Raw genomic sequence first — 21,211 nt, forward strand, 5'->3', positions numbered from 1 at the left:
TGAGACTTAGGAATTTTGAGGGGATGAAGAAGGTTGTTCAGGGTCTGAATTATAGATAACAGATTTTCTCTCGCAAATTTGTGTTTGTTTTGTCCCCATCATCTCTTTACACATACCTCCCTATTGGCCCAACCCTGGCCCCTGGCTTTGTTGTTGTTTTTGCTTTGCTTTATCATTGTCATTGGTTCATTGCAGCTCCCGATCAGTGAAGGACACTGCCATTAGTGAAGGAGGAGTCTATGAGCCGCACAGGTTTAAGTCAAAGAAAATTGCTCTGTTTTGTTTCCCTTTTAATGTCGCTTCAGAAGAGGAAAGGCTTCGATAGACAAAGCTAATGGTCTGTATGATAATGGCTTTGGCTTTCACCTGAAATTCTGGGAATTACCACTTCCCTTGCGATAAGGATTTTCCTGGGGTGAATTGCTTATCGCTTGTCCACAAGAGAGACAGGAGACAAGTAGTGGTTTTATACGAGCTTGTAACTCTCGGAAGACTGAAAACCTATTCTGGCTCATTTTTAGGGAATTAGCAGGGCAGCGTCTAGCCTCCTGCGTACCTCAGAAGCAAGAATTCAAGGCCTGCCCTGTTCATTGTTTGTCAGAAATGTGTGATGCTGTTGGAAAGAATGAAGTTTTGCTGAGAACAAAAAAAGGAACAGCTCGTTTTTCACAAACACTAAAACTACGAAGTTTATCAATTTTCTCTTTTGTTTTTTCCCCAACATATGAGGGGTAACAAAATGTCATCTCTGAAAGAGGCTTACTTGACACCCACTGGTGTCAGTGGTCGGGACGCCGGGGAATAGGGAGTGAAACACCTACAGTGCGCAGTCTTGAATGCACTATTGTTTCTTTTCAGAATGCTGCAGACTTGCCAACCCTCCACTGTGGGGGTAGAAAATGGAATCAGGATAGAAGGGATGTAGAATATGCTTTCCTGCCCACAGTAAGGATTTGGAGTTGACTTTGGTATGTCGAGTAGATTTGAAAATATAAGATCGATTGGGTGGGCCTACGACAAAGCTGTTCCCCTCCCGTGTGAGTCCATTTTGTTCCGTCTCACTAGCTAGCATCTATTCCCCACATTGTCTCTGTTACACTTATTTTATCCCTCGTGTCCATAAATTACATTTTAGTGGTTAGTCATCAGATATTTTAGCCACCTACATAAAAGCAAACTGCATTAAATTTTTTTTTATGAGCTAGAAGGAAAATGTGTTCTTTCCTAGCTCACACTCCTCTCCCCACCAAAAGCAACTAGGTAGTTCTAATAGAAACTTTATGTTCTTTCTTTTTTCCTCTCCTTTTTTTTTGGGGGGGGGCGGGGGGGTCCTCTCCTAGATACCATTTGCCTGCAATTTGCTTCAATAAATTATCGTAGCAGTTTGCAGTACATTTTGAAATATTTTTTATGGACTTTTATCTTTTTCCTTTCGAGGAAGGGATGCTAGCGTAAGATGGAGTTGATATAAATAAACTGACTTCAGCTGGGCCCTCTTCCCTTATTCCTTAATGCTCCTCGTGCTGTTTACTTCGTTGTCCTTCCAAGGAGCTCTTTTAATCTCAAAATTCTGAATTTCCGATTCTTAATCAAATTCTGTTACCGTTTCTCCCCACTGCATCCCCCCCCGTCTTGAATTGGCAGTTCCAGATTCTGAAAATGTAGTTGAGATAGAAGCATTATTTCTATGCTTCCCCCTTGTTTGTGTTCACCCAGGGTTATTTTGCATAATTGAGACTTATTATGCTTCAAAGAGTTTAGATTAACACTGGCCAGGATTACTGGGAGTAAAAAAATATATATATATTAAGGTATGGAAAAGCATCCACATAGAGCACTTGAACCTCCTTTGTACCCGTTTGGAGAAAAAATATAAAGAGTGTATTAAACCTAGAGGATGTTACAGTCTGGTTGTTTGGAATACCATTTTTCCTTCCTGTCTTTTTCCCACTTTCCAATGTACTCAAGAAAATTGAAAAATTGTAATGGATCAATTTAAAATATTTTATTTCCTAAAAGCCTTTTTGCCTATTGTAATGTGCAGGACCCTTCTCCTATGATGGGAGAGACAGGTAGTTACCTGAATCTAGGTTGAAAAGGTTATGTAAAAAGAAATTATAATAAAAGGGATACTCTGCTTTTCAAATCCTTGTTTTCTCTTAATCTAGATAAGGAATATCCAAAATAAATATGTAAAGAAGAAAAATAAAGTTGTCTTTATGGAAGCAACAGGTCTTCCTTGGTTGTACTTAGTCACAGTTGTCCCAGGGTAAAAACACCGATGCTGCCAAATGAGAAAACCGCCTGCCCTCGGCAGGATGCCCGGCAGATACCGTTCCCGCCTGTCGAGAATCAGGTGGTCAGCTTGACACTATGGTTCTTGATTTCTAATGCCGAGGTGCTGTATGAGCCTGTGATCTTACGGCAAACTTGGAAAACCCATGTTTCAACAGCCTTTCCCTGGGAAATGTGGCCATGTTAATCTAGTGACAAGAACGGCAGAGATGCCGTGAGGTTAATTTCACTCTGATAATGGCAAAACCTTGCTAGCATTTAATATCAGTGCTTCTTCACAAAACTCCGTATATCAAGTACTAACTTTTTTAAAAAGAAGAAGGCAGAATCCTCCTACTTTCTTAGAAGCCTTTCTTAGAATCGCTGCGATAGCTGGCCAGGCCTCATTTCTTTCTCCCTTTGCCCCTGAAAAGACATGTTTCACTTTAGGGGCAATGCCTGTCATATGAAATAGTGAAAGCTAATTGATTCATTTGAGGATGAAGCTTGCAACTCTTAACCCCGTTAGTATCATCCTCTAACCCAAAGGGTCTCCAACCCCCAGGCCACAGATTGGTACCAATCCATGACCTGTAGGAACCGGACCACACAGCAGGAGGTGAGCTGCGGGCCAGCCAGCAAAGCATCATTCGTATTGGCAGCTGCTCCCCAGCGCCAGCATCACCACCTCAGCTCAGCTCTACCTCAGATCATCAGACTATTCTCATAGGAGCACCGGTCCCTGGTACCAAAAAGGTTGGGGACCACTGCCCTGACTCGCTGCATTAAATGTGACAGAGCAAGTGTTTTTAAACTCTCTGGCCCTCATTTCAAAGCCTAACTCATTCTCCTATTTTGTTAAACATGTGGTATGACCGCGATAAGGAAGAAAGAAAAGCATGTTGTCACTTGAGTGAGACTGCCTTAGAAATGTTACCAGGTCAGTGTTGGGTGTTTCCTGTCCTTTGGAAAAGAACAGGCCTAAACAGTACCTTCCTCCTCATGTAGTAGTTACAAGGAAGGCACCGTGATTGAGACTAGAGATGCTTTCTTCACTGATTTTTAATTGTCAATTTAACTTTTAAAACATAGCAAAAGGACAGGAGTAAAGAGAGGCTATATTCTTAAAGGATCTCTATCACATAAACATTTATTGAACAAAATGTGAACTACCTAGAGAATAGAATTGGAAAGTCAGAGGAACAAAGACCCATATTTACATCTTGGGCCTCGTTATTAGATTTTGTGCACATTATTTAATTCCTTTAACCTCAGTTTCTTAAGATGGGAGAAATAATATTTATCTCAGAATTATTCTGAAGAGTAAATAAAGATTTTAAAGACTTCAGCACCGTGGCACGATGTCTGGCCCATGGTAGGTACTTCATAAACGATAGCTGTATATATCAGTAAAGTAATGCTGAATACCAAGCCAAAAGAAAAAAGCGGAAGGACGTGGGGAACACAAGGAAGGGTGAAAATAAAATTATTATTCGTGTATAAAATAGATGGCAATTAGGCAGAGGTGTCATGAGGATTAGTGTGATAGTGACCTCGTTGCTAAGTGCGAAAGCAAAACAATGACATAAAAACAAGTACGCTAGGCACTCGGTGGAGGAGAGAGATGGAGGCAGATGCTGCAGCGGGAAAAAGCTGATTAAATAGGGGCCTTTGATTCCACAGGCACAAAATTCCACAGCCAGGAATTTGCTGCCACCTCTGAGTCAGGCGGGGGGGTGGGGGTGGGGAGTTTGTACAATTCCACTAGTAGAGAATGCCCAGTGGGTTTAGCCTGAGAGTCACATTTGTTATCTGGACCAGTGTAAACAGAAGCAAGCCCAGCTCACTCGTTTCCTGGGACGGCCGAGCAAGGGGATGGCTTTCGCAGAGCACTCCCTGCTGACCCCTCACCGCCGGGACCTGTGTAGCCGCTCCATCTGGCTAGCGAGGAAGATTCGTTCAGACCTGACTGCTCTTACGGAATCTTACGTAAGTTGCCTATTTTTCTGTTGTCTATTTTCACTTCATCTCTTCTGATCCAACTCCTTACCATCATGCTCCAGCCTCATTACCAGTTACGAAAGTCCCAATCATTCAGTCAGTCATATGTTGGGCACATGTCATTTGGCATGGTCCCTTCCCTTAAGGAAACACATGACCTTATTTAGGTTGTCGAGGAGACGTGTTCCTTGAATAAGAAAATATACATTTAGGAAGGGATTTTAGGTAGGGTTGGCTCTACGTCTTGGAGGCTGTTTCTAATTGGGCTGCCTGCACTCCAAATTCTACCAGAATAGATTAACCATGAGCCCTCTAAGTCTGGGCTCTTCGTAGACATTGTTCTGAATTTTTGAGCTATGTACGTGAAAGACAGACTGAGGTCTATAGGATTGGGAGAAGAGCAGTATAAATCCAACCAGTTTCTCCTATGAAGTATTAGCCACCCACTTAATAATTACATGTGTCAGAAGTGTTTCTGTGTCTGAGTAGAAAGGTCACCCACACTATCCAAAGGGAAGTGCTCTATTCTTTAGGCATTCTCCGTGAGGTCCAGATTGTTTTTCTGAGAGAGGGAGGCCCTCATCTGTGCTCCTACGCCATCTGTGGACGCACGCCGGGCCCCGTGGAGAGTAGCTTCACACGGCCCCACCAGTTAGACATCACACTTTGGAGTACCCATTTTTTAAAACTAATTCCCACTGAATTTTCTAAAAGATTGTCTTCACCATTGGCTACATTCTACAGCTACCTAGGTGTGGCCAGCATCTTCAAGTATGTTTAAAATACTTAAAACTCCAGTGTGATTAAAACATTCCAGTTTCTAGGAGGGAGTTTGAAGTGCGAAGGCAAAGTTATTCTAGGCCAGTGGTTTTCAGCATTTAGGACCTAATGAGAGCTGCAGATTCTTCTCCCCAGGAAAATGAACAAGTAGTCAAAGCACTGCGTATACTTTCAAGGAGAAGAAGAGGGTCTTCCTAAAGTCTTCTCATGGACCCCAAATCAAGAGCTCCTGTTCCAGACTTTTTATTTCCTTTACTTAGATTTTTGACCAGGGGGGCAAATAAGATTTTATATGAGATTAGGGATTAAGCGAGAATGTCTGGGTGATTACAGATGACGTGATGTTTTTCTGTATCCTTGGCCAGGTGAAGCATCAGGGCCTGAGCGAGAACATAAACCTGGACTCTGTGGACGGTGTGCCAACGGCAAGCACGGACCGATGGGGTGAGCTGACTGAGGCCGAGAGACTCCGAGAGAACCTCCAAGCCTATCGTACTTTCCATGTGATGTTGACCAGGCTTTTAGAAGATCAGCGGGTGCATTTTTCTCCAGCTGAGGGTGACTTCCATCAAGCAATACACACCCTTCTGCTCCAGGTGGCTGCCTTCACTTATCAGCTGGAGGAATTGATGGCGCTCCTGGAGCACAAGATCCCCCCCAACGAGGCCGACGGGCTGCCTGCCATTGCTGGAGAAGGCGGTCTCTTTGAGAAGAAGCTGTGGGGCCTGAAGGTGCTGCAGGAGCTTTCCCAGTGGACGGTGAGGTCCATCCACGACCTTCGAGTCATTTCTTCTCATCAGATCGGGATCTCAGCACATGGAAGCCACTATGCCGCCAATGACAAGAAAATGTAGCAGTTACCCCACCCCCCTTCTTTTCTAATGGAATCTACTTAGTGCTCTGAGGCCTCGCTTTCCCATCCTTAAGTTTTCGAACACCTCTAAGACCACAGGTGTTTTCATCGATAGCATGCAGGTTTAACTGGCGGGAGGGCGGGGGGATGTTGGAGTGGCCGGAAGTGATGGTAGGGGCAATATTCTTCCACCTCAGTGCTCTAACCTTTTCTACCCACTCATTAACAGTCCCCCAGGATAAGTTGATTTTTTAACTCTGGTCCTGGACGGCTCTTCTGAGAGGATGATAACTGTGAATTAAAATCACGGACTCTAGCTAATTCAAACTCTTGGGTAATAAAAATAGTAACTAACATTTACTGAGTATCTACTATGTCGAAGCAACATGCCAGGGGCTTTATGCATATTATAATTTTAACAACAACCCCGTTGAGGGAGATGGTGTCATTCCCATTTGGTAGATAAGGTGGCAGGCTCACCGAAATTCATCACTTGGTCTGCTACCCACTTAGCAAACGGCACACTGAGTTCGAACCCAGCTCTTTTTCATTCCAAAGCCTATTATCACCCTTCACCTTAGAGGCCTGATTATGAACCTCTCTCACCGCGCCTCTGGCCACATAGGGGTGGAAATTGTGTGCATGTCTCCTTGGCACTGAGAAAACAGCCCCAGACAGTGGCCCTGCTCATCTGCGGTTTCGCATTCCATGGTTTCAGTTCCCCGTGTCGATCACAGTCGGAAAACATTAAATGGGAAATTCCAGAAATAAGCAGTTTATAAGTTTTGAATTGTGCGCCGTTCTGAGCAGCGTGATGAAATCTCGGGAAGTCCCCCTCCATCCCACCCAGGACATGAATCATCCCTTTGTCCAACGTATCCGCACTGTATCCACTGCCCACCTGTGAGTCACATCTGTCTCAGCCGTCAGAGAGAGAGAGAGGTCACATTCACATAACTTTCATTACAGTATATTGTCCTGGTTGATTTATTATTGGTTGTTAATCTCTTACTGTGAAGAAAAAAAAAACATGCATAGGGTTCTGTACTTTGCACAGTTTCAGGCGTCCTCTGGTGGTGTAGGGGGTGGGGGAGGAGGTGGGTCTTAGAATGTGTCCCCCGTGCATCAGGGGGGACCACTGTACATGTCCCGAATGGCACGATTTTAGTGTCAAAGGCAGTATTCGTAGTCCATACTCGGCAAAGAAGGAGCCGTGGAAATCCCACCGAGCTTCCAAACTTGGGAAGCCTGGGACGTGCAGTGCTACCTCCCGCTTTGAAGCGACCGCTAACCTCCTCGCATCTGGGGGGTTGGCACAGCTTGTGCCCGCTTGCCACGCATTCGCTGTCCTCAGGGCAGTGACGCCCTCACCCAAGCAGTCACCCAAGCACTCACGGACGATGGGCGAATACTGCTCGGCTTCAAAAAGTCACAGAACTCCCCCACCTCACATGCTCCTTGGACTTAGTCATGAGGCAAGAGAGGGCGAGGCGGCCGCCGTTCCCAGCCGGAGTGCCAGCGATGCTGAGATGATGATGCCCGCGGCAAAGCCTCCGCGGTGCGCAACGAAGGGGCGGGGCTCTGCGCGTCTTGTTTTCGAGAAAAAGAGCAGGAAAGGTGCCAACTGGTAAACAAGGGCATTCATGGAAAAGGTCATTCGCGGTCGGGCCTGCGAACCAGTGGCACAAGCGTGAATCCAAAAGTTCTCAGGTGGATCATTGCCTACCATTTAATTAAACTCGAGACCTTGGATTGGGGGCCTGCATCAGTTTAGTTTCCTAATTTGAGGTTTCTGTGTTCTTAACTGACCCGCGAGTCAGAGGGGGCTAACTCCCCTAGGTTGCGTGAGATGGGACGGGTGTTAGCTTGTATCCTTTCCCGCATGGGTTCGAGTTCCAAAATTCTATGAAATCAATATTATGAGAAGACTCCGGGCAAGGAATTATGGAAAAAACAAGGGAAGCAAGGGCCTGCTCTCTAGTATAGACATGAGCTTGGATGCACATAAGAAATCAATGCTAGGCCGGAATTGTAAGGCACAGGCTGAATGAAGTGTTAGGGAGTTGAAGGAAGGAACTCGAAGACAGCCAGGAACGGTTTCCTCCCGCAGGAGGGAGCTGTGAGTCGTGTCGCCATGGTTGGCTGAGTACCACATAAAGACAAACAGGAAAGAGCTGCCTGGTTAGAAGTGAGGCAATAATAAACATTTGGATCCGGCTACCCCTAGAGGTTTTGTTTGGTTATATTTATCTGTAATTATGGCATAGGCAGATAGTTCCATGAATGCTTAGAGGTGTATTTCATTCAAGCTTTTCTCACCTAAATTGTTTCTTCCGCTTAAGAGCCCTATTTTTGATTGATAAAGTTATTAACATGAAGCTTTTCTATTTATCTGGATAGAATTTTAGGCTCTTTTTGTTTAACGAAGAAAGGTATGACTAAAACTTCTTCGTGGTGGAATAACTGGTTACAAACTTGCTAAATCCAAAAGGAGTGACCATCCCCACCCCTCCGAGGATTTCGTGTTTACATTCAGCAAATGCCGCAGGGCAGAAGCCTGCACAAGCTTTGGAAATCCACCGAGCCTGGCTAATCTCTGCTGAGTTGCACCTGAAGGAATATTTATGTCTGAGAGGCATGCTTGAAATGGCAGAGGGTCCAGAAAAGGTACAAGTTCTAACTATGGAATGGGGAGGAAAGAGGAAATGGGGAAATGAGTCCGCTCCCAGCACACTGAACCGAGCTGTGTATCAATCGGTTTCTTCTTCAAGAAACTTGCAATATGCCGCAAAAGAAGTGCAAGGGAACTCCTCAGAAAAAGATCAGGGGAAGGGGGAAATGGGCGCTTAGCCATAATCATAAAGACATACACGTGTATGGAGCTGAATGTGTAGGCGTGACATCGTGCTTAACTGAAATGAATGAAGCAGGTTGAACGAGGAGGGGTTGACAGACATTAGGCTAGCGCTGTAGGCATGTGTTTTATAATCCCGATGAGGGATCACGGTGACACTGTGGGAGTCTATGTTTCTTAAGCATGCGCCATCCGAAAGACCTTTTCGATCTTTAGGTTTCTGTTCTTTACGTGTATGTAATTAAAAGGCATGGATTTAGTTCCTCAACCCGAACTCTTATTTTGTAAAGAAGCTGCCTTCCATCCCAGTGTCTCCAAAAATGTCCTTTCTGTGGGTGAAGAGAGTCGGCTTTCGTGAATTCTCTTAAGGAATTGCACGTTGAAGAGTTGATAAGTTCTCCAGGCATTGATCTGAGAGGGTGATTCGGAAAATATTTGCAAATTACCACAAACTCAAAGGCCAAGCATGGTAATTCCATGTTTTAAGATAATCATGTTTGAGGGAGGTGAGCATTGTCATAAAAATGGACCACACAGAGTGTTAATAAAAATCGAAAGGTAAATCCTAAGCCTTGGTATTGCTGTTATTTTAGGCTGCTGTGGAGTATAGCCTGACGGATGACTCACTGTGGTGACTGCTGGTCAAATGAGTGAATATTTGAGAGAAGAAGACAAGGAAATATTTCGGGGAGACATATCTGAAACATTTAGAATGATTGTTGTTGGTGAATCCTCTATTCCCCGAATTGGGGACTAAAATAGACACGCATAAAGCAGGGGGCCTTCTTTCAGGATAAGAAAGGGATTGGCGAAGAGGAAAAGGAGAAAAAAAGGATTTTGATATCACTTTGGTTGATTTACCGTGTGTGTGTGTGTGTGTGTGTGTGTGTGTGTGTATGTGTACACCAACAATGTTTAGGCCTGGGTGTTTAAAAAGAATGATCTGGCCTCCTGCCTCATTCTATCTCAACTTCAAGCCTCAGACCCAAGAATGAACCCTTCGAATGTTCAAAGCGAAAATGACAAAAATTTCATCTCTCCACTCAAAGGCTTCAATAGAGCTCTAAAGGCTACAGATAAAGACAGTAAAAATAGAACTCGATTTTTCGATGTGGGGCATGAGTTAAGAAAATCCACGTGCGCAAGATTCTTATATTACTCTGATCGACCCATTTTTGGTAGATAGAGAATAAAAGATGCAAGAATGGCTAACAAGAAAGATCTTAGCTCAGCAAGATCATGAGTTGCTTCTTTTATTTCTGTCTCTTTGGATGAACAAGAGGAATTTCAAGTGATTTCAACACTGGATGAAAAGTAATCCTCCCAGCCAGTCCAGGCTCAATCAGGCATGCTGGGTAAATCTCCACGATGCCAGGCCAGTGGGGACCTCCCGCGGCCCATCAGCCTAGGAAAAGTAGATTGTCCCTACCCACGGGTGCTACAAAGGTAGACTGTCCCTGCCGAGATGGGAGATTTCCTTATTTAAACTGCCATCAAGCCTTTGAGGAACTGAAGGATGCTGACGAGCTCATTCTAGTCCATTTGAGGGTAGACATTAAGTTGTGGGAAATCACATAGGGGAAAATATGAAAAAATGCCAAGAGATCCTGTATTTTTATCCACATGTTCAAGGCAGTATGAAGTAGAATACTGTGTTTACTTGATGGCAGGTGTCTCGACACTATTTTATAGCATTTAATCCTCTGAGATAGTTTCTCACAAATGAGGGAAATGTCCAAGCTCCCTCCTCTAATACTATGTGACAGGATTAGAGTTTTAGTTCTGGCTCCAAAAGTCACTCCACTCCACTCCGCTGCCACGGGACACCTAGCAATCGAGATCATCTTATACTGAAACTCATTCTCCATCTCTGTAATTCGCTTTCCTCGGATAAAGCCAGTACAGACTTGCACGAAATCTTGCTCTGTGACGAACCCTATTAAGTTTCCAAACTTTGGGACAAGCCATTTTTTTCTGAGCTTCCTCGGTTCTAAAAGGAACATGACAAATCCTAACTTTGCGTGGCTTCGACAAATGAAGTGTCTGAGAGTACTTGTAAACGGCATGCAAACATCAAGTATATTTAATGTCTCGAATAGCTTGGGTCAGTGTAAGACTCGACTCGACTGAGGAGAGAAACACCGGTCCCTTCCCTCTATCCATTTGGTTACAGCCTAGACTTTGCCCTGTTGTGTCTGTGGCCTTTGGCCACTAGGGGCTGACCCACTCTCAGCCTCCAGAATCATCCACCTCCCTGGAGAGCTGAGTGAGACTCAAGCTGCTCACTATACCCAGAAGACTGCTGTCACAGTAGGTGGGTCCAACACATTCTGGGGAAGTCTGGCAGGCTCTCTAGAGAGCCAAGGAGACGTGCACACCAAGGCGCCACCCAGAATGTGTTAAAGCATCCACTTCGAGCCATCTTGCCATCCACCAGCACCCTCTCCCTAATACGGGGACTCAAACTTTGTTTAGTTTGATCCCATCATTACACAGCACACGGATGCCAGAAGGTTTCAGCAATCTGCCCTAGTGTCCCAGCTGGAAAGTTGGAGAATGAGACCTACAGCTTGGTCCCGGGAACTTCACATGGCACCTGCCTGCTTCTCCATGAGACCAGCCTTTGTCTTAGGGAGCATCTGGTGTCTCTATTTCTGTCCTTGTCACGCTGGCATCCGGGGCCGTCTAGCTCGCTTCCCTCCCATGAGCCTTTGGAAGCTCTGAGAAAAGCAGCTCATAACTCAGACTTCCCTCCTCCTCAACCCCAACCCCCAACTTTTCTGCAATTTGGTGGTCCTATATCCCATGTGTCCCAAATGGAACACATTCTGAGGTAATGGTCAAATATATCATTCCTTCTGGTTTATAAGTGTCACTTGAACAAAGGACCCATGGAAGCTTTTTAAAAATAAATTTCTGAGGCAGGTGTCTTTATCTTTGGGTCACACCCACCCTCATGCCACACCACTAGGTAAAGGTTTTCGACTATTTTTTCTTCTCTTAACACTCTCTGGCTCCCAGCCCCCAAAGGATGGGATGGAGGGAGGGTTGGGAGTTACCTAAAAGACTGAGCAGGTGACTAAAAAAAAAAGCCCAGCCTGGTTCTCGGCTCTAAGGCTTACTCTTTGGGAAGTATCCTGCCCCACTGCAACAAAACTCAACAGCAGTACAAATGGACACCTACTCTGGTTCAGAACTAAGGATACAGAAATGAGTATTAATGATAGCAAACATGTATATGGTGTTTACGCTCTGCCAGTCCGTGATCTAACTGCGTCACATGCGTTCCTTTATGCTTCCCAGGGACCTTAGGAGGTAGATAGGCAGATTCTTATTTTACAGCTGAAGAAACAGAGGCACAGAGAGCTGAGAACTCCATGCCCTGAAAACTCTCCAAGTCTCCTGAGAAAGACAACAGTTACAGGACCGGCTGTGACAGAAGTGGGGTTAGTAGTCCCACGAGCACAACAGAAAGTCATGAGAGCCCAGAGGAAGGAAGCTTTGGACAGAGCTTCTCATCAGAGGCACTTTGTGAGCTAGGCTTTGAAAAATGACTAGGATTTTGCCCTCAGGGGGAAAAAAAATTAAGGGGAAGGGTGTGGAAGAACATGTTGGGTAGAAGAGACAGCACCTGTCAAGGCTTGGCTACTGAAAACAAGCAAAGAGTAAAGATGGGGAATACATAAAATGCGCTCGCTTTAACCAAGATGCTAAAATTATTAATTAACATTATGAAGACTGAGGCAGGAGGAAAGATTCTATTCTCGAAATGACTCATCTGGAAACTTAAACTTTTTGACATTTCTAGTCCTGTGACAATGCCGAAACGCACATCTGGACATACCCCAGACCTCCAGATAACCCTCTGATTACTTCCTGAAGGACTCACCAGACGATCTGGTATCCATCGTCCAAACCACCAGACATGACCAGATCTCCTGGCGCCCATTCTCTAAACCGCCTGGCGTCCTTCATCCAAACCACCTGATAGCTGTCTGATAACCGCCCTGGACCAGTCCTAGGGCTAAGAGTGCAGGTCTGATGATTCTCAAGAATTCACCTTTTACTATAAGAACTCTTAATTTTTTTCTTTCTTCTTCTGGGTTTTTGCCTAGCTGTGTTCCAGTCTGCAAACTCTAAGACCCATGAATAAATCTTTATCCTTTCTTTCTAACCAAAGCCTTGGAACTCTTTGAGTCCCTTTCACATATGTGGTGTCAGGGTCATGGAACCTGAAGAACACTCCACTTTAATTCGGGTGCTGCCATCGGGTCCGAGCAAGGGACCTGCTTGAGCCCTTTGGGCTCTATTGTCCCCCCGACGGCTCCAGGATTCCATGGTGAGTTTTTTTAGTTCCAAATCCCCCTCTTAGGTTGAAGCACAGAGGTTTTATTCTCAGGGCCTCTGACACTGGTTTTTGTCATGGGTGGCCCTCTTTCTAAGTCTGTTCTGGGGAGACGACCCCCTTCTGCAATGCCAGCTGGATTTATGGTCCATCTGCTAAATATTTGTCTTGATGGACTTCTGATAAGAAGGACAATTTGGTATTACCCTGGCCCCCCTGGGTATCTTTCGAGAATCCAAAATTAGGATATTTACGTGCACGGTGAGCAAATCTTAGATATCTTAAACAAGCTAAATGAGAAGCGCTTTTTCAATTGCTATGTAGAGGCCCCTAAGAAAGTAAATGGTTCAAAGAGCGCCTCCCTTCAAGAAACAAATTTGAAGCTAACTAAAGCAAATTGTGAACTAAGCAAACAAACAAAAATTCTGAACTTACTTTTCCTGAAACTCCTTTGCTGATTAATAAGAGACTCCGTAGGGGAGGACCGGGCATAAATCCTATAATCCTGCTGTCCAGGCTCAGCCTCCCGCTAACTAATGAGCTTGAGGCTCTCCTACACCGGCATCTATTTAAACAAACTACCTGGGGCTCTCGGTTGACATATTTCTTGTCCTTTTTGTCCAGCTGTGCCAGCTGTCAGGAGAATTTATCTTTGACATAGATGGGATCTTCACCCTCTAGACATTCCCAAAAGTTTCTTTTACAGTAACTCTAGCTAGTTATATGTACAAACATTTTGGTTTCTCTTCTCTTGCCTTTTCAATAAAATGGACCATTTGAACCAAAATAATTGAAAACTCTAATGACCATTAAAGAGAAACTGTATTTTAAGTCTACCTCCAGGGCCCTCCTTTAGACAAGAAATTCCAGACCTCTCTGGGCAAAATGGAAAAATACATTCTTTGATTTGCAGAAGTTTCCAAAAGTCAAAATAACTCTAAAAAGAAAAAAAATAAATAAATAAATCTAAAAGCTCTGAAATGATTCTAAAAGATATTTTGATCATCTGAACAGATAATTAAAAGCAAGAATCTCCTGTGATAGGTTAATGGAAAGTTAGAGATTTAAGAGATACCTAAAACACAAGACTATATGACCGGTTATTTATCTTCTCTCCCCCAGGGGTTGCTATTGCTGCCTGTGCCCCAAAGGCCTGACGTGACTTTTTACCTGCCTGGTGACATGCAAGCTGTCATGTCTTTCTTTTTTTTTTTAATTTATTAAAATTATTGGAGTGACATTGGTTAATAAAATGAAATAGACTTCTAGCTAGTTACATGTACAAACATTTTGGTTTCTCTTCTCCTGCCTTTTAAATCACACGTTATAGGTATAGCTCATTGTGTTTTCACTGCCCAAAGTTAAATTTCCTTCCTCCACCAAATGTTTGACCCTTCTTACCCCTCACGAATCCCCCTTTCCCCAATTCTCTCTGATAACCACTAATCCACCGTCAATGTCCATGAGTCTGTCATGTTTGTCTGTTAATTTTAGTTTTATATCCCCACATATGAGTGAAATCATATGGTTCTCAACTTTGTCTGTATGACTTATTTCACTTAGCATGGTAATTTCAAGATCCATCCACATTGTCACAAATGGCAGCATTTCATCTTTTCTCACGGCTGAATAACATTCCACTGTATATATGTACCACATCTTCTTTATCCATCATCTATCTAAGGACACTTGGGTTGTTTCCATGTCTTGGCCACTGTGAACAATGCTCCTATGAACATCAGGGTGCATATATCTTTGTGGATAAATATTTTCAAGTTTGGAGGGTAAATACTCGTAAGAAAAATTGCTGGGTCATATGGTTCTTCTATTTGTAGTTTTTTGAGGAAATTCCATACTGTTTTCCACAGTGGCTGTACCAATTTACATTCCCACCAGCAGTGTAGGAGGGTTCCTTTTTCCCCTCAACTTCTTCAACACGTATTACTTGTCCTGTTGATAGTAGCCATTCTATCAGGTGTGAGGTGATATCTCATTATGGTTTTAATTTGCAGTTCTCTAATAGCTAGTGAAGTCGAGCATCTTTTCATATGTCTGTTGGCCATTTGTATGTCTTTTTGGGAGAAGTGTGTGTTCAGGTCCTCTGCCCATTTTTAATTGGATTATTTTTTATTTTTTTTTGTTGTTGAGCTGTAGGAGTTTTTTTTATATATTTTGGAAATTAGGTCCTCATCGGAGGCAAATATCTCCTCCCATTCAGATGGTTCCCCCTTTGCCTTGTTGGTGGTTTCTTTTGCTGTGCAGAAGCTTTTTAGTTGGACATAGTTCCATTCATTCATTTTCGCTTTTACTTCTCTTGCCTTGAGGTCAGATTCATAAAATCCTCTCTACATTCAAGGTCCATGAGTTTAGTACCTATGTTTTCTTCTGGGCCGCTTGTCGTTTCAGGTCTTCTATTCAGGTCTTTGATTCATTTTGAGTTAATTTTGGGCATAGTGATGGACTGCAGGCTGATTTTATTCTTTTGCATGTGGCTTTTTAATTTTCCCAGCACTGTTTATTGAAGAGGATTTTTTTTTTCCTCCATCGTATGTTTTTGGCTCCTTTGTCGAAAATTATTTGTTGATTTATATGTGTGGTTTAGTTCTGGACTCTCAGTTCTGGTCCATGGGTCTGCGTGTCTGTTTTTCTGCTAATCTCATGCTGTTTTGATTATTGTTGCTTTGTAGTATAATTTGAAGTCAAGCAGAGTGATAGCTCTGGCCTTGTTTGTTCTTCTTACTCAAGATCGCTTTGGCGATTCAGGGTCTTTTGTGCTTTCATACAAATCTGATGGTTTTTTTTGTTCTATTTCTTTAAAGAATGCTATTGGAATTTTGATGGAAATTGCATTAAATCTGTATACTGCCTTCGATAATAAGGTTTTTTTTTAACTGTGTTAATTAATTCAATCCATAAACATGAGATAACTTTCCATTTCTTTGTGTCTTCTTAAATTTCTATCAATAATGTCTTATAGTTTTTAGTACATAGGTTCTCCACATGCTTCATTAGGTTTATTCCTACTAAATTAAAAAATTACCACTTTTTGCAGATGACTTAATTCATATATAGAAAACCTTAAAGGCTCTACTAAAAAACTATTGGAAAATAATAAATGAATATTGTAAAGTTTCGGAATCCAAAATCAATGTACAAAAATCCATAGGGTTCTCATATACTAACAATGAATTTTCATAAAAAGAAATAAAAAAACAATTCCTTTTGCAATTGTCACTTCTTTCTTTCAGTCATCAGAAGAAATGACTCTGGAAGGTCACAATCTGTGTACCCTCTTGAGTCTGTGGGATTATTTAATAGTGCCAGAAATATTTACTGTTTGACCCAGCCTGAAATCTGACAAGATATTTGAAGGAATTAAATAACTTTTTGATTCAGCGTTTGGCACTATTGGAAGTTAAGGATTCAAAGCCTGATAGAAAAAAAAAAAATCTATCTAAAACCTTGTCCTCAAAGCTAAAATAAAACTATGTGCCCAGAGGGAAGGAGGCAAATTAGGAAGATATACTCAACCTATGATGTCACTTAAGTTACAGCCCAATTCTTTGGGGGAATTGGAGCAATTATTCTTATCCTACAAATCTTTGCAAAACCAGAAACGCAGCTCTAGAAGGAGCTCAAAGCCCACCTATCTTTACCATCCTCAATTCCTCAAACTGAAGAAAAAAAAGTTTGTTTTTTTAAGGGACAAACAACTGGTCCTGTACCAAGGCTCCTTAGTAAAGACAAATAACAAATCTTTATTATCTTCTCCACAAATATTAATAAGAAAACACATCAGACATCTGCATGAATAAACTTAACTTATTCCAATTGTTGTAAACTAGTGGATATTTGCCTTATTGTATCTGTCTCATGGCCCAAATTTTAAAAATGAAAGTATCTGCTTACATCTGTCTATATGTTCATTTGTGTTGTGTGGTATTTTCTACCTTTAGATGGTATTGCTGGTTTGTAAAAGAGTTCCATTGAATTGGCTTTACGGAATTAAGTACCTATACAAACAATTCTCAAAGATACAATAGAAGCTAACTCGAAATGTTTTTCCAGATCACATGATCTTAGAAAATATTTGATATGAAAACTGTTTTCAATTTGTTTTGGTTAAATACCTTTAAAATTATCAGAATTAAGTATAATACTTTTATTTTACCTGTGTTTATTAGTCAAATAAGTTCATGTTATCTTCGCTGCAAGTGTTGTCAGCAAGAAAATAACTTGGTAAGATAAAATTTTCATAACTAACCTAAATATAATTGTTGAGAACAAGTAAAATAAATTACTGTAGATGGGATTCAAAGTTTTTAGGTAAACTTTTCAGCATTATTTATGTTTTATGGTATGTCTACTTAAATAGTTACCCAAAATCACTTGGTAATTTGAAACCTTAGAGTTTTGCTAAAATAAGTTAAATGATGAGTCAAGGTAAACTCATTTGAATATCTACACTATTTCCAAATAAAGTAAACTACTGAAACATTAATTGTTAAAGAAGTCTATGTTTATCTGCTTTTGACTTCTTAGAACAAAGAACCTAAAAGATAAATTTGGGTCTATTAATGAATATGTTTTGTGCTGTGTTGAAAAATGAATATGTTTTGTGCTGTTTTGAAAAAGCACATGTTTCTAAAACTTATGAAATGTTTGCTAGTAAAACAACCCATGTTTCTACTGCCGGGGCCCTCCTTTAGACAATGAATTTCAAACCTCTTAGGCACAATGGGATAATACATTCTTTGATTTGTAGAAGTTTCCAAAAGTCAAAATAACTCTTAAAAGAAAAAGAAAAAGAAAAAACAGCTCTAAAAGTATCCTAAAAGAAACGTTGATCATTTGAGCAGATAATTAAAAGCGAGAATCTCCTGTAATAGGCTAATGGAAAATTACAGATGTAAGAGATACCTAAAACACAAGGCTATATGACTGGCTATTTATCTTCTCTCTCCCAGGGATTGCTATTACTGCCTTTGCCCTAAGGGCTTGGCTTGACAGTTTGCCTGCCTGTGACAGTATGCCTGCAGGCTGTCACTTCTTTCTTTTGGCCATCAGAAGAAATGACTCTTGAGTCTGTGGAATTGCTTAATCGTGCCAGAAATATTTACTATTTGACTCAGCCTGAAATCTGACAAGATATTTGAAAGTATTTAATAAATTTTGACCAGATGTTTGGCAAAATAGGGAGCTAAAGATTGAAAGTCTGATAGAAAAAAAATTTTTTTTAATCCTCCTCAAGAATTCACTTTTTACTGTAAGAACTTTTTTCTTTCTTTTTCAGAACACTTTTGGGGGTTTATCTAGTTGTGTTCCAAGTCTGCAAACTAAGACCCGTGAATACATCTTGATCATTCATTTCCAGCCAAATTCTCCAGACTCTTTTGGAGTTTGTTCAACAAAGGTTGAATATGTGGCATGTTCCGTCATGTTCACACTGACTGACGCTCAGGCGAGATAAGAGGAGTGAGGTGATGATACTTTCAAGAGAGAATCTATGAAAGATTTTTGAAGATGAATGATGTTAGCTTCTACCCTTTGTTTTAGAAAAACAATCCAGACAGCTATGTAAGAGCCATATTGGAGGTGAAAGAGGCTGGAGGTAGAGCAATCCATTAAGATGATGCTATTGTGCTCAAGGTAAGATATGGAAATGTTAGAGGCACTGGGATACAGCAGCGAGCATAACATAGTCGCCGACCTTTTAAAATTCGCATTCTGTTGGGGGAAAACGGGCAATACGCAACAATATAATGTAGAGAGCGATACGAATTATGTAGGGAGTAAAAAAGGTAATATTGTAGAATTACTTAGGATTAGAGGCCATGAAGTCCTCTCTCAAGTGCTTTATTTTACCCCGCAATCTGAATGATGGGAAGTAGGCCTAAGAGTAAGGTCTTAAGGTCAGAGGGAACTGGTAAGCACAAAGCCCTGAAGGCAGGAATGAGCGCCCTGTCTTCAAGGAATTGGCTTAAAGCCTCATGTGCACCTGTAGTTAAACAGGTGGGTTTATTGTGTCAATGAGGAAGAACACCTGCCATAGGAAGCCACAGGGCATCTCAGTAACAGAGTGTTAGATAGAAATTATTACAGGATTTAGCTTTGGTTGGATGATGTGGGGGAGGGCCTAAGGAAGTAAAGATTTGCTCTAGATTACATGCTGTCAGAACGTGGGGGCAATTCCATGACTGAGTATTTTGTGGGTGGCACAGTGACCTTGCTTTTTGTCTGTGATTAGACAAAATTATGAAGTGGGCTTGTTTTGTTTCATTTATCATGGTATCAAGGTAGCTTTGTGTGTGATTATTATACTATTCTGTTCTATTCTACTATACTATTCTATAACAATCCTAATACTATTCTATTGTTTAGGTTGCTTAGGCTAACTGGCTGTGAGCCTCAGACCCGTTTGTAATTATTCCCAAACCTAACCAAGATCGAATCCTATAACAAATCCCTGTTAGTACTTTCTTATTGGGGTACCCCAAAGTCCCCCATGATGTGTTGTCTCCCTCATTGCAAAAAACCAGTAAACCCAACTTTGTTTGACTGTAGGCATTGTCCTGGTGATCTCTGGCTAATGGATATCAACACTGCAAAGAGAAACCACTGGAAAAATTTAAGCAGTCAAGTGACATGATTGGGTTTACATTTTTTAAGTGAGCACTTAAGGCACTGTGCACAGATGGGTTAATGGGGTCAAGACCCGAAGCAAAAAAACCCCAGATAATGGAGAACCCGAATTAAAAGTGACAGTGGGAAGGGAGAAAAGAGGACAGCTCTGAAAATCATAATAGAGGATTTGGTTTTAAAACTTCAGGAGAAAGATGGTGACTTTTAGAAAGAAGAAGGAACCAAAAAGATCCCCGCCCCCCCAGCTATTATGACAGTGAATATTATTATTAACTTAGGCAAGAAACGCAAAAGGGGGAACCAGTAAGGAGGTAGCAGAGGAGATCGCAAGCCGGGTTTGAAATATGTTGAGTTGAATGCGGAGAAGAAAACGTGGAGGGAGGAGTGGGGAGCTGAGTGATTGAGAATAAGTCATGGGAAGGTTGGGGTTCATTCATAAGGACCTTGCAAACATGCTAAGGCCTTTAGATTCATTCTATAAGCAATGAGAAAGCATTTGAGGTTTTAGATCGGTGACCCTCTTAAAGTCAGAATAAAAGAGACCATGAGAAAAAGGAAAGGAAAAGACAGATAAAGAAAAATCATGAGGGGTAGGGCAGTTCTTCTGTCTTAGTCCTAAAGGGAACTCGAAGGATCCTCTTGCCCAAATCCAAGGGCAGAGCCCCCTCTCATTCTGACAGTCACCAGAACTTCAGGAGATCTAAGGCATATCAAGAAACACACTCTCCGCCTCTTATCTCGGGCAAATTTGCATCTCCCAAGGTTTTCATTGTATTTTGTCGGTACCCTCATCTCCCCCTCCACATGACTAACTGCTGTTCTGGCTTCAAGATTCAGATCACATGTCACTTTGTGAAAACATCCCTGATCAATAAACACCTATTTCACTGCTCTCTTCTCTTTGCTGTGACTTGTACCTTATACGACCTCGACTATCACTATTGCTTCTACTACCGACAACTATTACTACCACTGCTACTGAGAAGAATAATAATTTTGAGTTCCGATGCTGAACTAGCTGCCCTGCATTTAGCTGCTTACGTAATCCTCACAACACCCCATCGCACTTGATGTTACTCTCATTGTCACTTGATAGAGAAAAGAACTAAAACTCAGAAAGGTTAAATGACTCACCCAAAGTTGCAGAACAGAGAACTGGCAAAGCTGGTGTTCCGATTGAGGTATTTGGGTGGACGAGCCAAACTTTTTCTTTGCATCACTATTACATGACTTAGCACATTGCATATTAACTATTCGTCTGTATGCCTCTCTCATGTTAAAGTGTGGGCTCTATTGAAGGCTGGGGCTGTGTCTTCCTTGGCATAATGTAGATGCTCACCAAATGTCACCTGAATGACAGGATGGAGGTAGGTAGAGATAGTGATAAAGGGAGTGGAAGGTAGTATGTCCTGGGAGAATGATTACTGCTTTAGATAAATTCTTCCCAACCTTTTTCACAGAA

At 42.0% G+C, this 21,211-nt stretch overlaps 1 protein-coding gene across 1 annotated transcript; it reads left to right on the forward strand.

Moving 5' to 3' along the window:
* The first annotated feature begins 453 nt into the window (after positions 1-453).
* Positions 454-6,676, forward strand: CNTF (ciliary neurotrophic factor). The gene is made up of 2 exons (XM_016119010.2): positions 454-4,263; positions 5,421-6,676. The coding sequence occupies exons 1-2, from the start codon at positions 4,150-4,152 to the stop codon at positions 5,907-5,909; spliced, it is 603 nt and encodes a 200-aa protein (XP_015974496.2). The 5' UTR covers positions 454-4,149; the 3' UTR covers positions 5,910-6,676.
* Positions 6,677-21,211: the final 14,535 nt, after the last annotated feature.

This window comes from Rousettus aegyptiacus, unplaced genomic scaffold, assembly GCF_014176215.1.
Source record: "Rousettus aegyptiacus isolate mRouAeg1 unplaced genomic scaffold, mRouAeg1.p scaffold_m13_p_5, whole genome shotgun sequence".
In the NCBI taxonomy this organism is placed as follows: Eukaryota; Metazoa; Chordata; class Mammalia; order Chiroptera; family Pteropodidae; genus Rousettus; species Rousettus aegyptiacus.

What these genes read in the sequence shown, in the direction of transcription:
- CNTF (XM_016119010.2), top strand. Translation starts at nt 4,150, where the DNA reads ATGGCTTTCGCAGAGCACTCCCTGCTGACCCCTCACCGCCGGGACCTG. An exon ending in CTGCTCTTACGGAATCTTAC is followed by an intron (nt 4,264 to 5,420) that starts GTAAGTTGCCTA and finishes ATCCTTGGCCAG; the next exon opens with GTGAAGCATCAGGGCCTGAG.